General features: G+C 37.6%; 1 protein-coding gene across 1 annotated transcript in view; it reads left to right on the top strand.

The window, feature by feature from the left end:
* TESK2 (testis associated actin remodelling kinase 2) overlaps positions 1-24,390 on the top strand; it is a 78,696-nt gene extending 54,306 nt beyond the window's left edge. Inside the window, exons 5-11 of the mRNA XM_089515027.1 lie at positions 2,983-3,129; positions 7,756-7,838; positions 9,542-9,617; positions 12,254-12,337; positions 16,524-16,610; positions 17,181-17,328; positions 20,176-24,390. Of these exons, the coding sequence (XP_089371153.1) occupies positions 2,983-3,129; positions 7,756-7,838; positions 9,542-9,617; positions 12,254-12,337; positions 16,524-16,610; positions 17,181-17,328; positions 20,176-21,191 (1,641 nt within the window). The 3' untranslated portion in view covers positions 21,192-24,390. The remainder of the gene's footprint in view (positions 1-2,982; positions 3,130-7,755; positions 7,839-9,541; positions 9,618-12,253; positions 12,338-16,523; positions 16,611-17,180; positions 17,329-20,175) is intronic.
* Positions 24,391-24,907: the final 517 nt, after the last annotated feature.

Genomic DNA, 24,907 nt, shown 5'->3' with positions numbered 1-24,907 from the left:
GTACCTCAGATTCTCAGCTGGACTTGGGTCTTAAGGCTTTTGTCAACATTGCTCAGATTGTTGTGTTTATTTTATTATCCCCACACGCACCCTAGCATGAAAACCAGGGATGTTTATCACAGAAATGTTAGAAAAAATCAGGAAACCATTTGTATCCATCAGCCTCCTGGAATTGAAAATCTTAATTGTACGTCTGTCCTTAGAGAAATTTTAGGTCCTAATAAATATAAACCCCACCAAGTAGTGATCTGTCTATGAAAAGGGTTTGTTTTTTTCAAAATCATTATCCTGCTCAAAAAAACAACAACAACCCCCCAAACCTAGTGTACCTTGCTGAATTTGAGGAGCCAGATACCAATTGCAACATATTCTTGATTGCCATGGAATTGTTTCCAAGTAAAATATATGTTGAAGTCCTCAAGCATAACCAGTAGGAGGGCTCCGGCACTATTTAACTCGGGAAAGGAAATTGTGTGGCAGTACATTTGCAGAATCCCTGTACTGTCTTAAATACCATCAGATACACCGAAACTGGAAGGACTGTAGAATGGGGCACTTGATTACGAGAATACAATTGCAGTAAATCATTGTAGTTCTGCCTCCTTGTTTCCCACAATATTGTTGGGCAAAGATGGAGAGATTCATCCCTCCCCACATCCAGCAAACTCAAATCAGGTAGGAATGCTCATCCAGAATTAAGTGCTAGATGACTTTTTCCAATTCACCAACCTGGTATGAAGCAGTAACACCTTTGTCTCAGAGGGACCATCACCAGAACCACTTAGATTGTCTTAATGGAAGTATTCTGGGCTGATCCTCCTCATTTTTGTCCAGTCTCTACTGTTATGTCTACTTCCTCCATCTCTCTCTCTCTCTCTCTCTCTCTCTCTCTCTTTTTCAAACATATCTTTCCCAGCAGGAAGTAATAGCTGCACAGCTGTGTAAGCTGATTAAAAATAAAAAATACAGACAGGCAACCTTTTCTTAAAGCTGTAAACAACCAGAGAGTATCAAATCCCTCCTCTACTCTCTCCAACAAGTGCAGTATCCCTCACTTTTGTTCATCTTTGAAATGTCTTCTTCTAAGTTGGCCCTCTTTAGCATCGCCCTAGTAATAGTGGGTTTCCTGCCAAGACAGTGTTCCCTTTATGCCTCAGATCTAGGAAGCAGATGCAATCTGGTATAATTTAGCAACAAATTATTACTAGAAAGTGCTGATATAGGTCTCTGCTGCAGAAGTGGACAAAATGTTGACTGTGGACTGAAAATAACGTGATTGTTCCTGTAGCGTAAAAAGCAGTATTTGGTGTAGTTAGGTACTCCTTAATATTTACTTTTTTGTTTGCCTCACAGGTTCAGTTTTATGTATACACTTACTAGTTTTCCTTTTCTTGGCAGAGGAAGAGGAAACTAGGTGGGAAAACGCATGACATAAGTTTCTGACCATAGCATGTGCATGGTTTCAGCTTTGAATCATGGCATAGCAATTTGAGTGTTGGACTATGATTCTGGAGACCAGAGTTTGATTGCTAGCTCAGCCATGAAACCTACTGGGTGACTTTGGGCAAGACATATGCTTTCAGCCTTAGGAGAAGGCAATGGCAAACTTCCTGTGAATAATTTTTGCCAAGAAAACCCCATGAAGACCCCAAGCATTAGGGTCTCCATAAATGAGAAATTATGTTAAGGCACAAAACACACATGTGCACTGTGTTGTTCACCACACATACAAACATTTTTTCATTGTATCAGATATGACACAGCTCTAACTTAATAGAACCTTGCATTTGTCTCAACTAAATACTTGCTGCAACCAAAGAATGATTGACATAGTAACATTATCTTTCTATTGTGAAGAATTAATTTGTTCTTAGCAAAGATTGCTGTATTTCATGATCCTGGTCTGCAAGTGGTAAACAACTACACTTTTTTGTGAGCTGGCCTTGAACACTTCTGGCATAAGATACTGAGCAACTTGAGCTGGCTCCTAAAATCTGGGCCATGTAGTTTGGTATGCAGCCAAAGAACATGTCGTTTTGATCCTTAGATCCTTGAGTCATTTGGACAGTTAAAAATGAACAGTTGTTTGATTTGTAATTTAGTGAATTATATAATTATTGGGTTCCTACTTTATATTAAAGTGTCACTTGGAGTGCAAACTTTTATTAAACTATGTGTATTATAGCGAATCGTAAGCATTCATGTTGAATTTTCTTACTGCTTAACAAGTGTGACTTTTCATTTATTACATCTGTGCAACTCTACAGTATGTGTTGGCTTGCAGAAATATTTCACAATGGGATGCTATTCTGAACAGTCCATGAATGTCAAGATTCCCAAATAATCAAACTATTTATTTATTTTATTTATTTTATTTCATTTATATTCCGCCTTTCTCCCCAGAGGGACCCAAGGCTGCAATAACAAGAACATGTTATTGTAGGAATCAAGGGGGAGAGAACAATAGTGAATTACTTCATAACTCCCCCTGCTGGCAAAAAAAAAGTAATCAGAGTACTGTAATGGAAATCCAGGATCTGTTATGTTATTGAATACTTATTTGCTTACTGTTTATAAATACTTGCAGGAGCATTTTATGGAACTGGACATTATGAGAGCCAATATGGCTGTGTCCTGTTTTCTCATTTGTTACCATCTTGCTATTTGATGTAGAGTCATAAATGAAGTGTTCTGCATTTGCATTTTTAGTGTTGTTTTTTAATCTATTAAATGGGAACCGGCATGTGCGTGGTTTTCTTCTTGGCCCATGACAGTCATCTGAGCAGCTTTGAAATGTGCTGATACAGTTACTTAGTAAAGTTGTTTGGGATCACAACTTAATAAATTATTAATACTATTGTATAAACTTAGTTGTACCCTAGTCAAAAAGTCCACCAGCTTTTATCTCAAGAACTGCTTTGTTTTGAAGTCCAGTTTTAACTGTAATTTTATTTTTAAAATGATAAATCTTTTTTCCCCCAGTATATCAACTGTGGTAACCTGGAACAGTTGTTAGACGGCAACCAGCATCTGCCCTGGGCAGTGAGAGTGAAACTGGCCCTGGACATTGCTCTGGGACTTTGTTACCTTCACTATAAAGGCATTTTCCATCGTGATCTAACATCTAAGGTACTATTATCTCTCACGTGAAGTCATTTTACAACAGATATGTTATGCTTTGTGGTCAGCTAATATTGGTCAGCTAATATTCTTGAGCGGTTTTGTTCTCCCCTCTCCTTCTCTGTGCCTCCCGCAGTAAAACTGTTACATAAATTGTCACTTTAAAGGATTGTGAGAAAACACTGAAACATAGTTTAGTGGATTAAACTTTCCCAGAACAACTCATGTTGTGTAGATGTCTGCAAGGAAGCTAACCTGAAGTAGAGGTCAAAGTAAATGAGTTAGGATTGTGTTTCTGGGAAGACAATTGCACAACTCATATTTCTTTAGTTTGCCAAAAATTATCCAAACCCCTTGTTATCCAAATTCAGGGACCCAAATTGTAGAAAACAATAAATTATTGCAGACATAGAAATTTGTACACCTTCCCTAAAAGTTTAATGTTGCATATCTAAATGCTCCCAGATAAATTAAACTGCTGCCAAGTTAGATTGAGCCACTTTGTGGTTTTATTCCAGAAGCTATTTCAAGAATGGGTAAAACAGCAGTAGGAGCCTGTATGGTATATTGGTTTGACTGTAGGACTAAGACTTTGGGAGACCAGGGCTTGAATCTCACCCATAGAATCCTTCAGGGTGACTTGGGCAAGTCACACTGTCTCAGCCTCAGAGGAAAGCAAAAGCAAAAATCACTCTGAACAAATCTTGCCAAGAGTATCATGTGATAAATTAACCTAGGTTTCCATAAGTTGGAAATGAGTCAAAGACACACAATAACACAAACAGAAATCCAAAGTATTGTACAGAATTTTCTTTTCAAGATCTCATCAATGTTGCCATTTCCAGTTATATCTAATAGTATGATTTTTTTTTATCCTTCCTTACAAATGTACTCATAGGTTTTGAGCTTTGCATAATTACAAAATGCTGAAAAACAATCAGAAATTTAGCAACCTGAAAGCAGATGGCACTAATTCATAAAGGGAGCGGCTGTAAAATGCAAGGCATTATTTTAAAAATAATGATGATGATTTTTAAAATATTCAATAAATAAATTGTGTCACAGTTAACAATAGAAGCTGACATGCCAGAGCTGCAAACTGGGATTCACTTTTACTGTCTGCCAGCTCTGTGGAGATGGTGCAGAGAGGAATAAAGAGTTATTGTCCCCTGTGTTGGAAAGAAAAGTATCCAAAATGTCTTTCTCCTGTTTATAGGAGTCCTTCCAGATTTCACTATACTGATTTTATAGTTGAGCTGTGGTCTTCGTGAACCTCACTCCAAACAGGCCAAATATTAACTGATAGTTTTGTGAAGTCTTGCCATTGAAGACTTTAATTTAGATCTGAAATACTAGAAAAAGACATTTCAGCGCAAAAGTTGCATTGTTATAGCATCCACTGATTTGGGGATCCACAGGTATTTGGGGATCCACTGGAACCAAAGCCCAACAGATACCAAAGGACTATTGTATATAGGCCACATATTAATAATTCTCTAATTTCCCACTGTCTATCAGGACAAATACATGGCATATTAAAAATCTCTGTTGGCAAGAATATATTGTTAGTCAGCAGCATTTCTTTCGGTTCTGCCATTTTATAGTAATGACTATATAATATTTCATGAATATAATCTTAAAATGGGGAACTATAAGTTTGCTGTTGCCTGACTCATCCGTCATTGTCCTTTAACAGAACAATTTGCTCTTGGTTGATGCTTTTGCTAATATGAATGAATCTGCAGCAACAAACCTGAGTGTAAAGCAGTTCCTTTCAGAGGAATTTGCTTTCTATAATACAGTGAAAATCAATGGAAACTGTATGTGGCATGGAGAAATTATTGCTAGTGGATATCTGTTCTTTATGAGGGAGGGAAAAAATGAATGTTGCACTTCCTTAGCAGGATTACACTGTGCAAAGCAGATGTTAAGCTCCCCCAACACACAAATGGAGCTTTATGTTCTCTCACATCTGTTTATGCATAAACATTTACAATATTAACTCTTCAAAGCCTGACTTGAGCTTCTTTAAGTGACTTTCAGCAGAGATTTCAGCCTAAAGCACTGTTTGGATCATGTAAACTCTGCAAAAGAGAACTCTCTCTCTAATGAACACATACAGGTTTGTTAATATATTGTTGGACCATTTTATATGAGCAATGCAGCGATACATTCCAAGGAACTTGAATCTGCTTAGCAAGAGCCATAGTTCTATGCCGAGTGGATGATTTGTCTATAACTTGCCTCACATTCATTGCTTGGCAAATTCGGCCTAGGAAATTGTCAGTTAGAGGGTATTGGCCTGATAAAGCCTTACTTCAGATTGCTCTGAATGCTGAGACACAGAAAAGGACCTTTCTGTGTGACGTTAGTAGATTGGGGAAATGTAAAATACTCAGTTAGCTGTCCATTTCATGCTCCAAAGGTAATGTCCAATAGTTTGAATTGTAATTGGCAACAGACTAGCAGCAACTGCAAACCTGTTTTTTCAAGGAGAATGCAACCTTCCAGTCCTACTGACTGAATTCATTTCTATTACTGTTTGGATTAAGTTCTTTTTATTTTATCGTTACTATTTTATTTATATCCCACCTTTTCCCCAGTGAAACTTACTTTCAAAGACGGTATGGAAATATTCAGTATCCATGGTATATATAACCCCTTTTTCTTACCATGAGGAAAGGTCAATTTTCATTTTAAAGACTGTTTAAATAGTTGAAAAATTGTTTGTCAGTTTAAGGCATGAACTGAGGGTGAAGAGAAAACTTTCTTGTAAAACACGAAAGTATCAGCATAAGTTTCTCAGAGGCCTTTGTGGGGGCTTGATCCAGGCTGGCACAATGCAGAAGCCCCCAGAGTTGCCCTGTCATGCAAAGCTTTAGTAGAATACCAGTAAAATTACTTGAGTGTACTTGTACATGTTAGGTTTTTACCTTTTAGTAATTCTTGTAATTCATAGGAGATCGATGCAAAACTTTTAATACAAATACTTTGAGGTATAACCCCAAGGATTCAGCAAATGTTTGCAGATATGTGAAGAAAGAGCCCTTCATCAGTGATAACATCATTTCCTTGTGCCTTAATTTGGTCAATATGGTGAAACATGTTCAGTAATCTAAAGTTAAAAACTTGCATTGCGCTCTCTGGCACTTGATACTAAGTCAGTATGGAACCAGGAGAGATTGCAACAAGATATTTCACTTTTATAGAATCTCTTGGGCAAACATGTACTAGTCCTACTGGAATAAGGACTTGCATAGCCTTCTGAAAAAGACCAATATCCTCCCAACTAAAATTTCCATGCATTCTGCTGAACACTATGTGTGAAATTAGTGTGTAGGTTCATTGGTTACTTTACTAATTGATCGTCTGTGTATATGAGTTTCAAGCAAACTACTTCAGCATTTAAAATTAAAGTAAAGCTGGGTGTTGTGTTGTTGTTTTTTAAAGTGTAGTAGCAACCCTGTCTGGAACACCAAGGCATCAAGGCAATGTAAGACTGACTTAATTTTCCCCAAATCTGTTTACAAAATATTAAAAAACACTTTTGTAGTCTTCTTAATATCAGAGAAAACTGTTCTTAGTTTGCATATAAAGGTTTCCCTTGCAGTATTTGTAAACCAGATAGTGGATGGATGTGTGGATCCAGGGAAGCAAACAATGAATATCAGTTATTGCTGACCACCAAGTAATTTATTTTTAAAAATATGGTACTCCATCTTCAGGACATGAAGTCCATAAACCATAGAGGAAAGGTCAATTTTCATTTTAAAGACTGTTTAAATAGTTGAAAAATTGTTTATCAGTTTAAGGCATGACCTGAGGGTGAAGAGAAAACTTTCTTGTAAAACACCTCTTATTAGCACATGGTTATTTCTGCACTGAGTGTGCTGAATTTTCATCATGGTTTTAGCACTGCAGTATGATTAATGTTATCCCTCTAGGGTTTAGCTGTATTTTGCAGTGAACAAATATTTAACCACAAGCAAGCTGAATGAATGCATTCTTTGAAGAGAGATAACAAAGACCATAATTGAGAAGCTTTAAGTGTGTGTTGGGTTGGCCTGATTCAGTTGACCTTGTGTAAATTTATAAATCCCAAAGTGAACTCCATGTGGTACATCTGATTCAGGTTAAAACAAATAATATTTCAGACTAGGAATCAAACAACCATCCACATGCTTAATAAAGAGTATATTAACAATTCAATGCAAAAAAGTTTAATTTTTCCAAATTGTTCTTTATATGAGCAGGCTGGAGTATCTGAACTAATTGATTTTACAGGATGCCACTTGAGAGAAGCCCACTTCTGCCTGCTCCTATCCTGTGTTTTTGTGCTATGTTCAACATGCAGTGCAGTTGTGCAAAACTGTGTATACCTTATTTAATTGCGATAGAAACAAAGACTTAAATTGGTTGTCCCACACTCACACTTTCATTGTTTACCACTTCCACAAACCTATTCACACACACACACACACACACACAGGGAAGGATTCACATTTTTAATATTCTGATTTGTTGTTGTGTGCCTACAACTTGTATCCAACTGATAGCAAGCCTAAGATAAACCTGTTGTGGGGGTTTCTTGACAATAAATGTAGGCAAAATTAATTTTTTATCTCTTTCTTTCAGAACTGTTTGATAAAGCATGATGAGAATGGATATTCTGCTATAGTTGGTGACTTTGGTTTGGCAGAGAAAATCCCTGATTTTAGGTAAGTGTTTCCAGAGCTGATCAAAATGAAAGATCAATAGCACTACAGATTTGAACTAAATAATCATAGTGCCTGAGTACATGCTGTTCAAACTTAGGAAAAGATCTTCTGGTTAATTTTCACTGAATTGGTTATATTCTAGCCTTTCAGTTCTAATTATGAATTTGCATGAATAGTGCAGAATCTGTATAGACAAAGACCTGATGAATTTGTTATCGTGTAAATTTCCATAAAGTGCAGCCCAGTTCATCAGATGCATAACATATTATCTTCAAAGTTTTTATGTGCTCTCTCACATAGAAGAGAAAAATATGAACATTGGAAATAAAATGGCAAAGATGTAAAGCATACAGTCTTCAGTGTCATAAATGGATGCAGTAACCTTTCACAATAGCTGTAAAATGTGATAATTTACCAACAGAATTAAAATGTATTATTCTAGTCCAGGTATTTCAGGCTTAAATCACCCTTTGAAATATCTCTGTTGAACTGTGCCAACTTTCAGTTCAGCAAAAAACTGGAAAACCAAGTCACTGTTTACTTTTCTAAATACACCCATGTGTGTACATTATACCTACCAATTGAGAATAATGTTTCACTCTTTTGGACTGGTAGCCTTTAGTCCAGAAAAGATTATGCCATAATAAATTGGTTAGTGTTTAATAAATTGTTAGTGTTTAATATGCCATAATAAATTGGTTGGGGTCATAAGCTTTCATTGGTTTTATAGTTTTTTGTGGGTTTTTCGGGCTATGTGGCCATGTTCTAGAAGAGTTTATTCCTGCCATTTTGCCTGCATTTTTGGCTGGCATCTTCAGAGAAAGATTTTCATTGGTTTTGCTGCAGTCGACTAAGACACCTGTGCCACTGGAAGTAATTAGCATAAATTTAAATTATGGTCAAACAAGATTAATTTCTAAAATGAGAGAAATGCTTGCATGTGTCTGTGCATGGTATAAGCTTGCAATACCTTCCAGCTGTTGGTGTTTTATGGCAGGCTGTTATTAGGTACTGATGGTGGAATGGACTTGCACATGTCCAAATATACTTTTCGTCATACGAACTGGATCTGGCACTGAAACAGATCCTCGAAATGCTAGTGGATTCAAGGGCCTTAGCTGTGAAGAACAGTATCTTCAGATATCACTAGTTTGGTCCTCATTTTACCTAGAAGCATTTTTCTTATCCTCCTGTTTTTCCTGTTAAAAATGTGAGTTTCGTTTCTATTGTGCAATGTAACACAAGTGTTAACTGATGAGGTAAAAATACCAGCAGCTGTTTTTGTAACAGTTCTGATCCTGAACATGCTTTGTATGGCAATACAATTTGGTATTGCCATAACATGCTTTTACCCGTATAAACTATTTAAAACATTTCAGCAGACTGTGATCCATTAATGGACAGAACCGCAATAGTTTGAAACAGAACTCAACTAAAATGTACAGATCTAATAAGTTGGATATAGAGATTAAACCTTTTTATGCCTTCACTATGATAAATGGATTCTTTCTGTTTCCAGAAAGGTTCTCAACATATTTCCTTGCAGAATTATATAATAAAACATGGGTAGATTAGTGCCAAAGCTGAATTTGGATATTTTGCATGTGGTGAGGTCATAGTTATTCTTGTGGTTAAAGTTAAAGGGCACATGAAATGCTTATGAAATACTTCTTTTAACTATCTCTCCCTTCAAATTCGTAAAGTGAGAAGCTGCCAGTGGTGGGCTCTCCTTACTGGATGGCACCTGAAGTGCTGAGAGATGAGCCATATAATGAAAAGGTTGGTATGTTTTCAGTTAACATCACTTACATAAAGTATTGTCAGTGGGGCACAGGTTGTAATTCCTTAGCGTTTTTATGTTTACAGCTGCTCTGATGTGACTGCAGTGAATCAAGCAGTTTAGTTTAATGCATTTCACTTTAAATTAATCAAGTAGGACTGTCCTCTTTCCTGAATCTGATTTCAGAATTTTGTAGGTTACAAGACAACTCAGTTCACTGAAATGACAGTGACTTTTTAAAAACTTACTACCAAATAAAGTGATTAACTAAGCTTAGAGACCGCCCAAAACGGGCAGTTTGCCGGCACTGTCATTTGCTGCACCAAGGAGCCCCAGCAGCCAAACCGCGTGACTCCTCGACGCAGCAAAAAAGAAGCCGCAAAAAGTGGCTTCTTTTTGCGACCCGGAAGTGGCGCCACAAGTGGCCAACGGCGCACTCACGGCGTCACTTCCGCCACGCGACGTGTGGACACTAAGCGTCCACGACGTCAAGATGGCGGTGCCAGTGTAGAACGGGTGCTGCCATTTTGTGCGCACAAAGCGCGTACTTTCCACCTGTGCGGGCCTTAGTTAGACCAAGTGTTAGGTCCAATGTTATGCTATTAAAACAGAACAAGTGTTGTTCTTGTAGCATTTCTGTAAGTATTGCAAACCTAGCCACAAACTGTGGAATAGCTTGCAGAATTGGTTTTTTGTGGGGGGTTTTGGGCTATGTCACCATGTTCTAGAAAATTTTCTTCCTGATCAGGAAGAAAATTTTCTAGAACATGGCCATAAAGCCCAAAAAACCTACAAAAAACCATGGATGCCGGCCATGAAAGCTTGCAGAATTTTCTATATAGGTGGAAATTGTATTTAACACTTGCACAAGGATGAAAATTAGAATCTTCAAAGTTTGTTTTCTCCTACTTTGTAGCACATGTCCTAGCCCAGAAGAAATTTACAGACTTTTTTAAAATTACTCCTTCATTTAGCTTCTCTTGTTTTGGACTTTTCTTAAATCTGTGGCAGCTCTGGCTCCATATGTAACATTTCTGGTCCAAGAATCATTGGTGGTCTTAGCAGGAACAAGTGTTGAACAAGCAATAACTTTCCTATCTCCTCTCCTTAATTGCAAAGCCTTCTTGGTTTGTTAAGCTGTTATTTCTGAACTGTGGATCTGTGGCCTGAGCACTATGTACAAACATACAAAATACTACACCTGTTCTTAGCCAAAAGGCTGAGAAGCAATCTACAAACATATAAAATAGAGACAAATTGTGGTTAACAACTGTTATGTAGAGACGATGCTCGGCCACAATTTCTGGCTCACACATCATAGGAAACTGTGACAGGCTTAACACAGCAAGAAGTCTTGGCCTAAATATGATTGTTAGTCTCATCTACAGTAGACCCACTGAGTCAATGCGAACTTGGTAAATCTAACTTCCATTGATTCTATAAATCTACATTAGTCGAGACTCTAGGTGGATTCAGGCCTTTTTGTGGTAGCTATACAAGAGGTGATGGAAGTGTGGATTGTTCAATCCTACTCAACATAGCATGACTTGTTTTGATCAACTGAGTCAAATCATAGATTCATACTGCTTTATTAGTTGTGCTTACCCTAATAAATTCTATATAATGACCTACTTTTCATTGCCATTTTTCATATTTCTATATACAGTAATGCCCATGGCCTTCATTGTCCTAAAATATTCTGTGTGTAGGCGTGGCCACTCTTAAAGTACATATTATTTTGGCATGTTGGTTCCTTGTTAGGCAAAGACTGCAAGGGAGCTTCCTCATTTTCACTGAAGCTGCTATCATATGTTATTTATATTTACATTTAGATATGTGTGTTGATCTGTTCTAAGGATGTCTTAAACTCCTGGAGATTTATAGCCTAGTATATTATGAAAATTATGATGCCGGTGATAAACACACTTGCTACAGGGAGGTTATTTTTTTTATAATACTATAAAATACATATTACTATTATTTTATTTTAGCTATTGTTGAACCAATAATATACTGCTGTGAAACTTCACCTAATTTTAAACAAGAGCCCCCCCCCCCCCCCCCCGAAGTGTACTCACCAGATTTTTGACAGATCTACAGCATTTTCTGAGCTCAGGAAAGATGACTTCTGGTCATCAGAAGTTAAGCGTATACAGTACTAAGTAACTGACATCTGTGTCAGTCATGAAGTAATTTGTTCCAGTATTATGAGTAAAGTTGTAAGAAAATACACTCCAACAACCCCCTGAAACATACAAGCAGGGGGAGACAAAACAGGAAGAGGCAGTTTGATCCAGACATGCATGCAGAGAGAGAGAGAGAGAGAGAGGATTAAAGAGAAGAAGCAGCAGAGGATCCTATAGTAGAAAATCTTCGATGAAACTTCTTTACAGATACCGTTCTGCACATTCTGAAGTGGCTTATTCAGCGAGTTTGTTTTCATTATTCCTGAGAAACAATGAAGAGAAACTGCTGCTCTCCAGGGCCTGTGTTTGTATTTTCTTGATCTTTGGCAAATAGTGGAAAGTAAGAACCTTAAATGTTAGAGAGTTATACGAAGGAGAAGTCTTTTATAGTTTGAGAACCCTGACAGTTAAAACAGACCTCTATTAAAACTCATATTTTCTTTCTCCAGGCGGATGTATTCTCATACGGGATCATTCTTTGTGAGATTATAGCCAGGATCCAGGCAGATCCAGACTTTCTCCCTCGCACAGAGGTGAGCAAAGTGCACTGACAAGGGCTGGTAAGGGAAGAATGTTCAAGAGTTTCACTTGATAATGATTTACAAAGAGGTACTGAACACAATTATGAATGACTGTTACATTGCTTCTAATAAAAGCATTAATCCTGTGTAAGGAGGGAGTGGCACAGAACTCTCTTCTGCCACATCTCTTTGTAAAAAATATAATTATAGTTTGCCAGTGAGTGCTTGCTGTATATGCCATTTGTCATAAGTACTAAAGTTAGAATCAACCATACCATTGTATTCCCCATCACTATGTATGGATGTGAGAGTTGGACAGTGAAGAAAGTGGATAAGAAGAAAATCAACTCATTTGAGATGCAGTGCTGGAGAACAGAGCAGAAGAGACTATGGACAGCCAAAATCACAAACAAATGCATCCCTGAACAGATCAAGCCAGAAATCTCCTTGGAAGCCAAGATGATCAAATTGAGGCTGTCATACTTTGGCCGCATCATGAGAAGGCATGACTTATTAGAAAAGACAATAATGCTAGGAAATGTAGAGGGCAGTAGAAAGAGAGGAAGACCAAATGCTAGATGGCTAGTCTCAATCAGGGAGATTATTGGCCTGAATTTACAAGATCAAAGCAGAGCAATAGAGGATGGGAGGTCTTGGAGATGTCTCATTCACAGGGTCACCATGAATCGGGGTTGACTCAAGGGTAGTTAGCAGCAACAACATGAGCTTTAATCAGCTGAACTAACACAGACCTGGTTACTTATACTGCTGACTTTACTGAATAAACCATCTGAAAAAACGAGTTGCTGTTTTCTTCCACAATAGGGCTAAATCTTGGTTTTGGTTAAGTCCCCCACTATACCAACTCTATTTCTGCTTTTTCAAGGTAACAGCATTGAACTTGTCATGCCTGTTCTATCTTACTCTTCTTCATGTTACTTCAAAATGTGTTACTTCAAAAGCTAACCTCTGTATTTTTGATAAATTATTATGATTTCCAATATGTAATGGTTTTGTTTAGAGTTAGGTCTCATTTGAAAAATTTCTGCTTTCTTAGATCCTAGAGAATTATTAGCATGAAAGGATCATGGCTCACAGGCAGAGTAACTGCTTTACGTATAGCAGGCCCTGGATTCAGACCCTATCATCTTCACTTAAAAAGATTTGGTAGCTGATTGAAAGGATAACAGTTTAAGACCTGTGAGATTGGTTGCTGGTCAAAGGTAGATAATACTTTGTACTAACCTTAGTATTGATAAAGCCCAATTTTAGTATTAATAAAGCCCAATATACTTTAGCTAATATAAAGCTTTTTTTGGCGTAGTATGAGGCTGCTTTTTGTGATGGACCTTTAAATGAAATATGTAAAATGTCCACTCTTTTAGGGGTAATAATGCAAATGGGTTTTGCTCAACTTCCTCAAATCTGGTGTTCTCTAGAAGTTTTGGTTGACAACTGCTATCATCCCTGCCCATTGGTATTGCTAGTTGGGCCTGTTAGGACTTGTTGTGCAAACTTTCTGGCGGGGATAAGGTTTGGGAAGGCTCTCTTTAAGAGATCAGTTTAATATTTCCAGCAATTTCATAAGTAATCTTTGCAACAATTGCAAAATTATGCTCATTGATGGGTCATGGGAAAAGTCAAATAAGTTCCTATTTCTTGACTGACTGGCCAATTGTGCAGTTTGTTTCCATATTCTAAGCTGGTGATGATCAAACCCTGTATAAAGCCAAGAGTGTTGCTGGATTCCATGAACAATAGTACTTCCTGTAAATTCAGCCAGCCATACCAGACTTCATGATGTAATTAAATGAAAGTATAAAATCTTTAATACAGTATACAGCGGGCCCTCCCCTTATGTCGGAGATCCATTCCAGATCCCCTCACATAAGGGGAAATCTGCATATGCTCACATCCCATTGTTTTTCCCATCGCGCCACTTCTGCGTAAGCTAGAAGGCGCACTTGCACTGTATTACAGAGTTTCAAAATGTTAGAACACATTGGAAATGCAAAGTCTCTTAATTATGTAGCAAAGCACTAAAGCTTTACGTTTCAAGAAATCTTCCACATTTTAAAAATGAAAGAGAGAATTATCTCAAATATAAATGTGATTCTGTGGTGGGGTGTGTGCGCCTTCAAGTCACATGATGACCTACAGAGACCCCCTGCATTTCATAGGGTTTTCTTAGGTATGGGATATTGAAAAGGTGGATTTGCCAGTTCTTTCCTCTGAAATGTAGCCTACAGCATTTGGTATTCCTTGGCAGTTTCCCATCCAAATACTGACCTGGGCTGACCCTGCTTAGCTTCAAAGATCAGATGCAGTCTGGTGTGCTTCCAAAATGTGTAAACAATTATATTGTAATTGAAACACAAAAGGCCTCTTTGTTTCACATTCCTGGGACTCCTCACCTATGCAGATCATCCTCAGAATCTTCTGGAAACCTGAGCAGTGTTTATTTGAATAATCTTTCTATGTCATCTCTAATTTCTCCTTTGGATATTGATGTCACCATTACTATCTCAGAGACTACCTCTTTTTCTGGATCAAATGCATCCAATTTGGTATAACTGATGGTTGTGGTGGCTTAATTCGTCTTGGGGTGGCCAGTCTTAATCAGTTTTGACAACAGTGGTATCAGGGGAAAGATATATAGGAAAGATCTTGTCCATTTGTACATGATGTGACCCTCTTCCAGGGCCTGCTCTTGTACAGTACCATTCCAGGTGTGTTGTTTTCTGAGATGCAAATAAATTTATTAGTGGTGTTCCCCACTGATGAAATATTCCTTGAATTATCTAAATCACTGCACTACACTCTTATAGCGCTGCTATTCCACTTTAACTGCTCTGGCTACCTCCTGTTGCATTTTGGGATTTACAGTTTAAGGAGGGGCATTTTGAAATCTCTGCCAGAGAGCTCTTACTCCTTACTGAACTACAAACCTGAGAAAGCAATAGGAGGCAGTCAGAATGATAAAAGTGGAATAGCAGCACTATAAGAGTATAGTACGGTAATGTGGGTGTAACATTCACTCATGGGAATTTCTCTCCAATCTGTTCAGTTGGTCAAATAGCTTGTTGGCTTGTCCTGATATGTAATTGCTAGCAGAACTAAAGAGACATTAAGCACAGCATCTGTTAGAGGGTGGAGGGCAGGCCAACTGCCAAAAAGCTCAGCTTTCCAGACGTTTCCAAGGATGATCTTCGCAGACTCAGACCCCCATGAGTGTAAAGGCATGGAGGACTATTCGAAGAACACCAGTTGCAGGTAAGCAATCAGTCCTTATGGTTCTGTTAGTGCCAGGACTGGATAATGGATAAATGGAGGAACTTTCTCTGTTGCTGCACTACATCATCTTCTCTCAGTTCCCTGCAACAAAGGTGAAGCGTTTACTATAGGCAGTGACAGGATCCACTTAGAATCCTGTGAATCATTTTAACCATAGATATCACAAAAGCTCACATATAGTTATACTGATAAAATCAAATAGTTTAACTGATTAATGGGCACAGCAAATGTGTTGCAGTCTTTTTAAATAGTTTTTATTAATTAAAAGGAAAAAAACAGAAACAAGGACATTCCATCATTTCAACAACATTAAAAATAAAAACATTACCACATCTTTAACAAAGAAAACTTCTAAGTCTTAAGCCTATGCTTTAATTGGAACAGTAAGATTTAGTACTTCAACCACTGGAGATTAAATTCTCAGGTTTGGGATTGGCCTAAATGACACACAGCCAAACAGCTGTGGTGAGGCAAACTAAGGAAGAATCAGTAATAATATGTCCTTTAAGTTCTATGAAGAATGGCTCTGCAAATACATCAGGACTGGGCTACTTGTCCCCAGCATCATGTAATAGAAGGCATACTATCCATGAGACAAGGGGGAAGGTTATTTTCTTGTTCAGGCAAGACCAGTACACAAAGTAAGAAGCTAAGAAGAAACTCCTTTCCCCTTGTTATTATTCACTTGGAAGATTTTTGGTGGGGGACACTATGGACTTAATAGATATGATTCAGTATTGATATGACACACAAGTAGTTCAGTATATTGCTTATGCATTGCCTTTTTAAATGCCTTTCACATTCTGTCCCTTAGTTTCCATAATTTCCTCATTTCCTTTCCTAATACCTGGTTTCTCCCAAGTATGTGTTAATTTATTGTTTGTTTTGATTCTGCCATGTTCAGAATTTTGGATTGGATTATGATGCCTTTCAGCATATGGTGGGAGACTGTCCGCCTAACTTCCTCCAGTTAGCCTTCAACTGCTGCAATGTGAGTATATTTAAAAGAAAAATTCAAAACCAGGGCCTATCAGCAATCTCAGATTTATGTTAAAACATCAATGTGTTGGACCTTTTAGTTCAGATGCATGGTCCATGGGTGGCTTTAAAGACAATCTCTACAAACTAATATGTAAAGAGATCTTGTAGCACCTTTGAGATTAACTGAAGAAAGAAGTAGGCAGCATGAGCTTTCCTAGACTTAAGTCTATTTCTTCAGGTGCATTCCAAATGCATCTGAGGAACTAAATTGAAATCTAAAAAAGCTCTTCTTCTTTCTTTAGTTAGTCTCAAAGGTGCTCCAAGATCTCTCTACATACTGATTCTACAGACTAACACATTTATATTTTTGAATTCTGTAAACTAATGGGCTTCTGATATTGGATATAAAAGATAAAATCCATAAAAAGCTGTCACTGCATTGAACATACAGGTTTGTCAATGAAACATCAGATGAACTTTCTATGTGCAAAGGATATACACTGTCACTTGTAAAATAAGTATACAGATTTTCTTTCATGACAGGGCTGGTATATAATTTCACTTATTTTTATGTTCATAGATGGACCCAAAATTACGCCCTTCATTTGCTGATATTGTCAAGACACTGGAGGAAATCCTAAGCAATTTGAAAAGTGAGGAGGATGAAAGAGAAAGGAAGCTTCTAACCCTTGACAATACAGATCGAAAATCCATCTCTGTTTCCAAAGGTAGGGATTAAGGAGGATGGGCACAACTATTCTGATTGCTTGACAAGAGTAATATACAATTTATGATACCATAGGTTTATTTCTTTGTATTTTGGAACAAAAAATTATTTGCTTGTTTTATTCAATTTAATTACATCTTTTACCCAATAAAGAACCTAAGGTGGCTTACAGCATAGGCTAAAAAAAAATACAGCTAAAATAATTTAGAATACAAAAATTAAAAAGCAAGTAAGCAGTCCTGTTACAAACAGTAATGTCAATTTGTTCTTTGACACATTTAAGGCATAGTAGTGAAGATAACAGTAAAGCCTACCACCACATTTGAAAAACCCTTCTGCTTCAACAAATTAACAGCCAAAGACCTGTCTAAATAAAAAGGCCTTTAGTTTTTTGTGGGTTTTTCGGGCTATGTGGCCTTTCGGGCTTGCTGGTAGAAAGTGAACACCTGGGGGCTAACCTAGCCTCTCATGGGAGGGAATTTCATAGCCTAGGAGCAGCTACTGAAAAGGTCCTGCCTATATCCTCGCCAAACATGCCTGAATGACATGTTTTAAGATCCCCATGATCTTAAAAATCAGAGCTATATTACTAAATTTTAAAAGTGACTCATGCTTTAGAACAAATTCCAGTTTAGATATAAATGTCTAATCAGTGCATTTGAAGAACCATTAGTTAAATTTCTAGTGGACAATGAAGGATTTCTAATATTTTCCAGTCTCTTTAATATTTATTTTCTGCTTGCTTTCTGTTTTTCCCCAAATTTAGTTTACAGAAATATGTACAGCATAGATAACTTTGTTAAGCTATATCCCCACTTTTCTGGGAGTTAATGTCAAAGACTTATTTACTAATGTTTTCTTAGCTCATCTTTAACACTGTACAGACTAATTATAGGATTTCATAGATGAAATACCTGTGGAAAACTATATACACTTCATATATGCAGACTTGTTTTGTAGCCGCTCAAAATATTAGATTGGGGAAATCTTATCACATCAGGTGAGTATTGTTCTCCAGACCAAAAGAACATCAGCACCATCTCATCATTACTTATGTGAATATTGGATGAAAAAACATATCTGCATTTGCTTAGAACATAAGCCTATGTTTCTGGCTCTTTTTATGCATTTTTCTTTCTGTTCTAAAGTCCAGATACTTTTGCATTCAAATTCCAGCTAAACAGATTTCAGAATGAAAATGTTATATAAGTAGTTTCTATCTTTTTCTGTGTTTAATTTTAGAAGTGTCCCAGACTCCTGGGATCTGATGCACCCTTGTGAAAGAGATTCCAGGAACTTCATCCAAATTAAGCTCTTTCTTAATAGCTTGGGAGATCTGACCTTTAACTTGGTTACTGCAGTTTATTTCCTATAGCATATGAACTTTATTTTTTCTCAGCATAATTTAAAAAAAAAAACTAGTGCAAAGTTGGTTTTTGAAAATTGTGCAGCTAGGACAAATGAGGAGCAGGATTATTGCTGGGTTTTGGTCATTACTGCTGTCCCCACATAGGACAGAAGGATTCAGTGCTATTTGACACTGTACTGAATCCTTGTGTTCTGTGTGATGGTGGTGGTGGCGGCACTAAGGGCCAAACCCAGCATTTTAGGTGCCTTTGTTTGGCAGGGATGGTAGCGGTCAACTGGATCCAGGACTTCCTCATTTTGCCCCTGGCTTCCTCATTCACTATAATGTTAAAGGTAAGGAAAGATACATAGAGAGCTGTCTGTGACATTGCACAGATGTGAAAAACCTGCAGGACGTCCAGTTTGACTTTAGTGCTTGCTCAAGAAACTTCTGAGCTGGTGCCAGTTAATTTCTAATTCTCTATAATACATTTAAAAACAGAGACATGAAGTATGTAACAGAATTTTGGTCTGTTTGTATTGCATGCTACATTCCTGTAAATGTAAAGCATCACAGTGCCACCTGGTGTCCTTAGGGAAACAGAAGAAAAAAACCAAAGTATCTGTTCTAACCTTAGAGGCAGATATTTTATGGCTAATCACCTTTTCATGTGAACTCCATATTTGTAGTTACTTTGTTTAGTGATGCCATGTTTAAATGTATTTAACAGATTTCCCCCCCAAGTGCTGTGTATCCTAGTTTCTGCACTGGACAATATACTGTTTCAAGGATGAGGTGGAATATAACCATTCACTTCCAGAGGGAAGTATTAGTGTTTGCTTTTCTCTTTCACAGCACAGCGGTGTCTTTGTTTTAGGGAAAACTCACATCTTGAAAACACCAGCCTTTAATTTAATGGCCTTGTCTTATTCCTGTATTAAATGGGTAATGTCTTCTTAAACCCTTGCTCTTGGGAAGAATCTGTTAGTGCACAAGACACGTGAAAATTAGAAGACTATATCTACTGTCATATTGGGCATTTGAACATACGTGCCTCCTTACAGTAGAGGGGTGCAAGACATATAAAAGACTAACAAAGGAAATAATAAATGTGTAAGTGGCTGCATTCCTCATAAAATGGTTTATGCAGAGTGAAACTGAGGGTACAAAAATCTTGAATCTTCTTGAACAAAAGATGTTCAGTGAGCAGAAGGCTGATCAATATTTGAAAGATTTGAAATTATGTATTATAGATTGATCTGGATGTTCTATACTAGATCTTTCCTTCCCTGGATTTTGAGAAAGATTTATCTAGGAATGAAGCACCTCTTTTGATGGAGAATTCATGCATTTCCCAAGTGTGTGTGTTTGTGAAGGCCTTATAAAAAATGTCACAACCATGTTGGCAATGTTTCCCTGTACCTGTATGATTCATACTCAATCATTTAACACCGTCCTTGGATTTAAACCTGATTTTCTTTTTATTTATTTGTCTATTAGGATTACTAGAGAGAGGACAAGGAATCAAAAGACTAAGTTCACTGGATGACAAGATTCCTCCTAAATCACCCCGTCCACGGCGCAACATCTGGTTATCACGCAGTCAATCAGATATCTTTTCTCGTAAGCCTTGTTGCAAAATAAATGTTCAGGACCCCTACTACACACCAAACAAAGGAGCAAACCGCAAAGTCAATCCTTTCAATTCTAGGGAAGATTTGAAAGGAGGAAAGGTGAAATTTTTTGATATGCCAAGCAAATCTGTGATATCTCTTGTATTTGACTTGCACTCTCCAGAAGCAGGAACATGTCTGAAGATGAGTCAACCCCTGTTCAGGCCATACTATGGCACTGACTGGCAGGAATCCTCTTTCCTTCCTGGAAGACGGAGCAGATCACTCCCAGTCTCTCCTGAACTTGTGCATAAAGATTATAGTACATTTGGGGATCTCTCTTCAACTATTAGTAGGTGTGATCCCAGCCAGTTGGGGGCTGAAGTGCGGCAAAAGCTACTGAGCAGCAGTAAGTATGGTGTATCTGAGATCCCTCCCTTTCAGGTCAAACATCATAGGCAGGAGTCTTCCCCTTTTCTTCAAGAGGAGGAGATGGATTGTTCTGATGGCTTACAGTCCCAAGAAGAAAATGGATTTTGTCCTCTAAAAAATCCACCTGGGGAGCTTGAACTCAGAAAGACTATGGGACATGTTGTGCCAGATACCCAGAATGCAGATGGGATCTTGGTACAGAATTTAGACTGTTCAGATTATAGATCCCCAGAGATGTTCATAAGTTGTGCCACCTCCGAAGATATGGAGGTAGAAGATGATACTCAAAGAAATATGCCTTCCACTAAGTTGGAGCCTTCCAAACTGTTGTTTAGCACTAATCCTTCCTCACAGCCAGGCAGAGAGTCTTCTCTTTTTGAAGCAGTGGATAGTGACACCTCAGATCTGGTTTCTCTTCCATCTTCAAATGCACCAGCACCAGTAAGCGAGCAGTCAAAATGTGACATTTAAAGCCTAGCTATAATACTGTGATGACAAACTCCTTCCAGCAGCTTTGGTTTTAATTTCTATGTCAAGATGCTCTAGGAAAATGTTGCAATACAACCATTTGGAGATTCCAAAATGTATTTGGAGAGACTGCATGTGTATGAGAGCATGGAGATAATCTTGTGGCTTACCATAGTAGGCAGCTACTATACACAGAAGAGTTTAGCCAAATCTACATGAGATGCATGGATCAATACAGGGTTATAATTCTGAAACAGATGGAGTCAGGGACAGACCTATAATGAGATACCTTCCCTCTCCCCCCCCCCCCCCCCCCAATTTTCATGTGTCTTTCTGTCTTGTTGAAGGAGTTCTTAGCCTCTACTGAAGGAATTCTTTCAATCCTAGTAGTGGCACTTTGTTTTAGAAAATCTATAACTTTTCCTTTGTCTTTCTCGCTAGCAGTTGCTGAGCAGATATAAATAGTTTCTTCTGTTTGTTATAAGAGTTTTGAAATGGGCAATGCCCTGACATCCTAGATCAGGGTGGAAAACCAATTACTGAACATCCACTTCCCTTGACTATTAACCATGTTGTTTGGAGTGATGGGCCACTGGTTCCCATCCGTGCCCTAGATGGACAGAGAGAAAACAGCTTTTCTTTCTCTGATGCAGCAACCAGTTCAATGTGCTGCCTTGAAAGTCAAAAGTTCCCTTGTATTCTATAAACAAAGTTGGACTTGGTTGCAACAGCTAAACTTCCTTGTTCATTCAGTTGAACACTTGTTTAATGAACAGCTTAGATATCTATGTTAGGCATTCTTTGCCCAGTTACTATTTGCTTTGCCCATGCTTGAAACTGTTACTCTCCTGTTTTACTTAAGCAGTAGTAGCTGTTGTATAAGTAATTCCTGTTCAATAAATCTGATGTGCTCTTACTCCTAAAAAGATAAACAACAGTGTGTTTACATCTCTTCAGTGTCCATATTCCTTCTTTGTTGTAGAAGGAATGAGGATATACTGACTATACAGATGTCAATATGAAATCCTAAAGTAAGCAAACCTCTCCCAAGCAACATGCTTTTGAAATTTAGCTCTTTGCAGCTCTTTCAATGGCTGGACCATCACTCTGAACAGATGTGTGAACATTTGGAAATGTGGTTACAGTTTGTATGATCTATTTTTGAATTCATTTGAGGTCCCTCTAGTGGAAGGGATTTGCTTGCTTGCATGTTAGGTTTGTCCTCTGGCTTAAGGAATAACATGGCCATTTTGTACTTACATCCCTCTGAGAATCCAGGCCAGCCTAGAATGCTCCAATATAATATATGAAGGATTGGAATGCTTCTGATCCCATATTTTAATACATTAGCTAGTGAGAACTCCCCTATGGGGAGGAAATTAAAAGCAGCGCTGCCGCCATTTCCTTTCCTATCCATTCCTCAGAAATGAACTACAAAAAAAGTGAAAACCCACAAAGTATCAAGCAATAACATCACAGAGCAATACTAAAATCCTGAAGAGCAGAGAACATCTTGCTTAAAGATCACTTGTAAAATCTTGACAGTAGTAAATATGTCTGTACTTTAGCCATTGACACCCTCATGTTCCTTCCTTGCATTTCAAACAAAAAATATTTATCCTTTCATCTTCCATTAACATAGATTTCTAAAGCAGCACCATACGCCAGTTGTTTCCATTTTTTAGCTCTTTCATGATCAGCCAGGATGAGTATCCATAACCTGTATTTTTGTTTAAACGTGGATAATGGAAAACACCTCTGAGCAGTTCTCACACACAATTTGAATTTGGTATCAACAAAATGATTTGTTATGTGAATGTTAACTGAGCATTTGGGTCTGCTTTGGAGGGCATGAAAGGAAGTCCTTGTCTGCCTACTATGGTCTGTGGCTTTGATGTGAGCCCTCCAATATCATGTAGCCTTTGGATTCTTTAATTATGCCCTTTTTAGATGTTGAGTGCCTGATGGTGAATCAAAAGGCACCCCTTTGAACAAGTGGCCTCTGCCCTGACCTTACTCTCTCCTTTGTATATTTTTTACCTTTTTACATGAGATCTTTCCCTGTACACCCTAGAATGGAAGTTTCTCCTGGAAGCAGGACAAGCCTATATGGCTACTCTGCATTCTCAGTAGAATGCTGAGCTAAAGGTTTGGTCTCTTATTTTAACATAGAAAATATGAAGTGTTCCCTGTTCATATTGTAATGGAAATGGGTTGACTTTAAAAAAAGCTTTGGTGAATGCCAATTCTTTTCTTATGTGGTTAAAACTAAATGTATACCGTCCCTTTGTGCAACACGTAAGAGCCCTTGGCCTCTAACCTGTGCATTCTAAAAGCCAGTATTGCAGAGCAGCTGTTGGCCGTTAGCTGTATTCAGTACAGAATGTGGTCAGATAAATGCAATGCTTTATACAAACACAACAGTGAGTAGTTTTGCTTTTATCATGTTTTTGATTTGCTGACAAAAATGCAGCTTGCTTTTTATAAGCCACCTGCAGACACTTCTAAGATTCCTCCAAACTGTTTTTAATTCACTGAATTTATTAAACACATATTAGAAGTTATACATGTGGCTGATTGGTGAAATAAGACTGTGTGAATAAATGTAACAAATTGCTGCCCCAGCAGAAGGCGTGGCCGCGATAGGTTTATTTTTGGTTGCTGTATCTTGTCCAAGAACACTGGTATTTTTTGCCAGTTTAACTACAGACACTTGAATAATTCCTCTTTGCACTTAATGCTGCTGTTTATACTGCATGTCACTACATTTCTATGCAAAAATAACCTATGGGGCAGCCAAATATTTGATTAAGGTTTAAAGATCTGTGCAAGATCTATTTTCATATTTATGAAGGAATTTTATGTCTTAATATTTGCAGTCTGTAAATAGCTAAAACTTTGTCATTAAAACTTAGGAAAAAAGTTTGTAGCCTGTGCATAATTTAACACTGCCAGAAAAGATTTTTTGCAAAACCTTTTTCTAATATTGCAGCTATTTATGAATGTGTAAAGAAAGCAAATCTTGGTTTTTTTATGTTGATTTACTTTTTCTGACTTTTTCTTTAACTACAGAAATGGTATGTTTTACTGGAACTGAACTAAGTAACCAAAGATGACTCTAGTTTAAAGTATTTGCATATGTTTGTCAGCTTTTGTAAATTGTTTCCCAATATGCTTTCAAAATAAAAACAAATAAATTTTATTTTGCGGTTGAAAAGATGAAGTTAAGGAGAAAAAAAGGAAGAATGTATTATGCAGTTCTAAAGCTGAATTACACTCATAGCAAATTACAAATGGAAGCTTAAAGACACAGGTGCTGTTATTTTCTGAGTTTTGGCATAAGTGCCACTTTGTTATATAGTTAATTTCTTTTTAAGAAAGGTAATAGACTTCTCTCCTTCTTGATAAACATGTTTGATCTCATGAAGCTCTCCTAATGAAGTTGTGATCTATTTCAGAACTGTTTTAATCATATATTTAAATAGACTGATATTGTTGTAGGAATCCTGATACTGTTCTTCAAGCTATTTCTGCAGGTGAGTCCTAGTACTCACCTTAAAATTAGATTTTTTAGAAAACAATGCTCCTTTTTAGTATGCTTATCTACTTATAAAGGGATATGGTGGTTAGTGATTAAGATGTTCACTTTGACGATTGCAGGGTCAGAAGTTTGAGACCGAAGCGCCATGTGACAGAGTGAGCACCCATCGCTAGTCCCA

This window comes from Sceloporus occidentalis, unplaced genomic scaffold (genome assembly GCF_023333645.1).
Source record: "Sceloporus occidentalis isolate IW3139 unplaced genomic scaffold, rSceOcc1.0.p SCAF_3, whole genome shotgun sequence".
Classification (NCBI taxonomy): Eukaryota; Metazoa; Chordata; class Lepidosauria; order Squamata; family Phrynosomatidae; genus Sceloporus; species Sceloporus occidentalis.
This window is presented reverse-complemented; position numbering and strand designations above follow the sequence as displayed.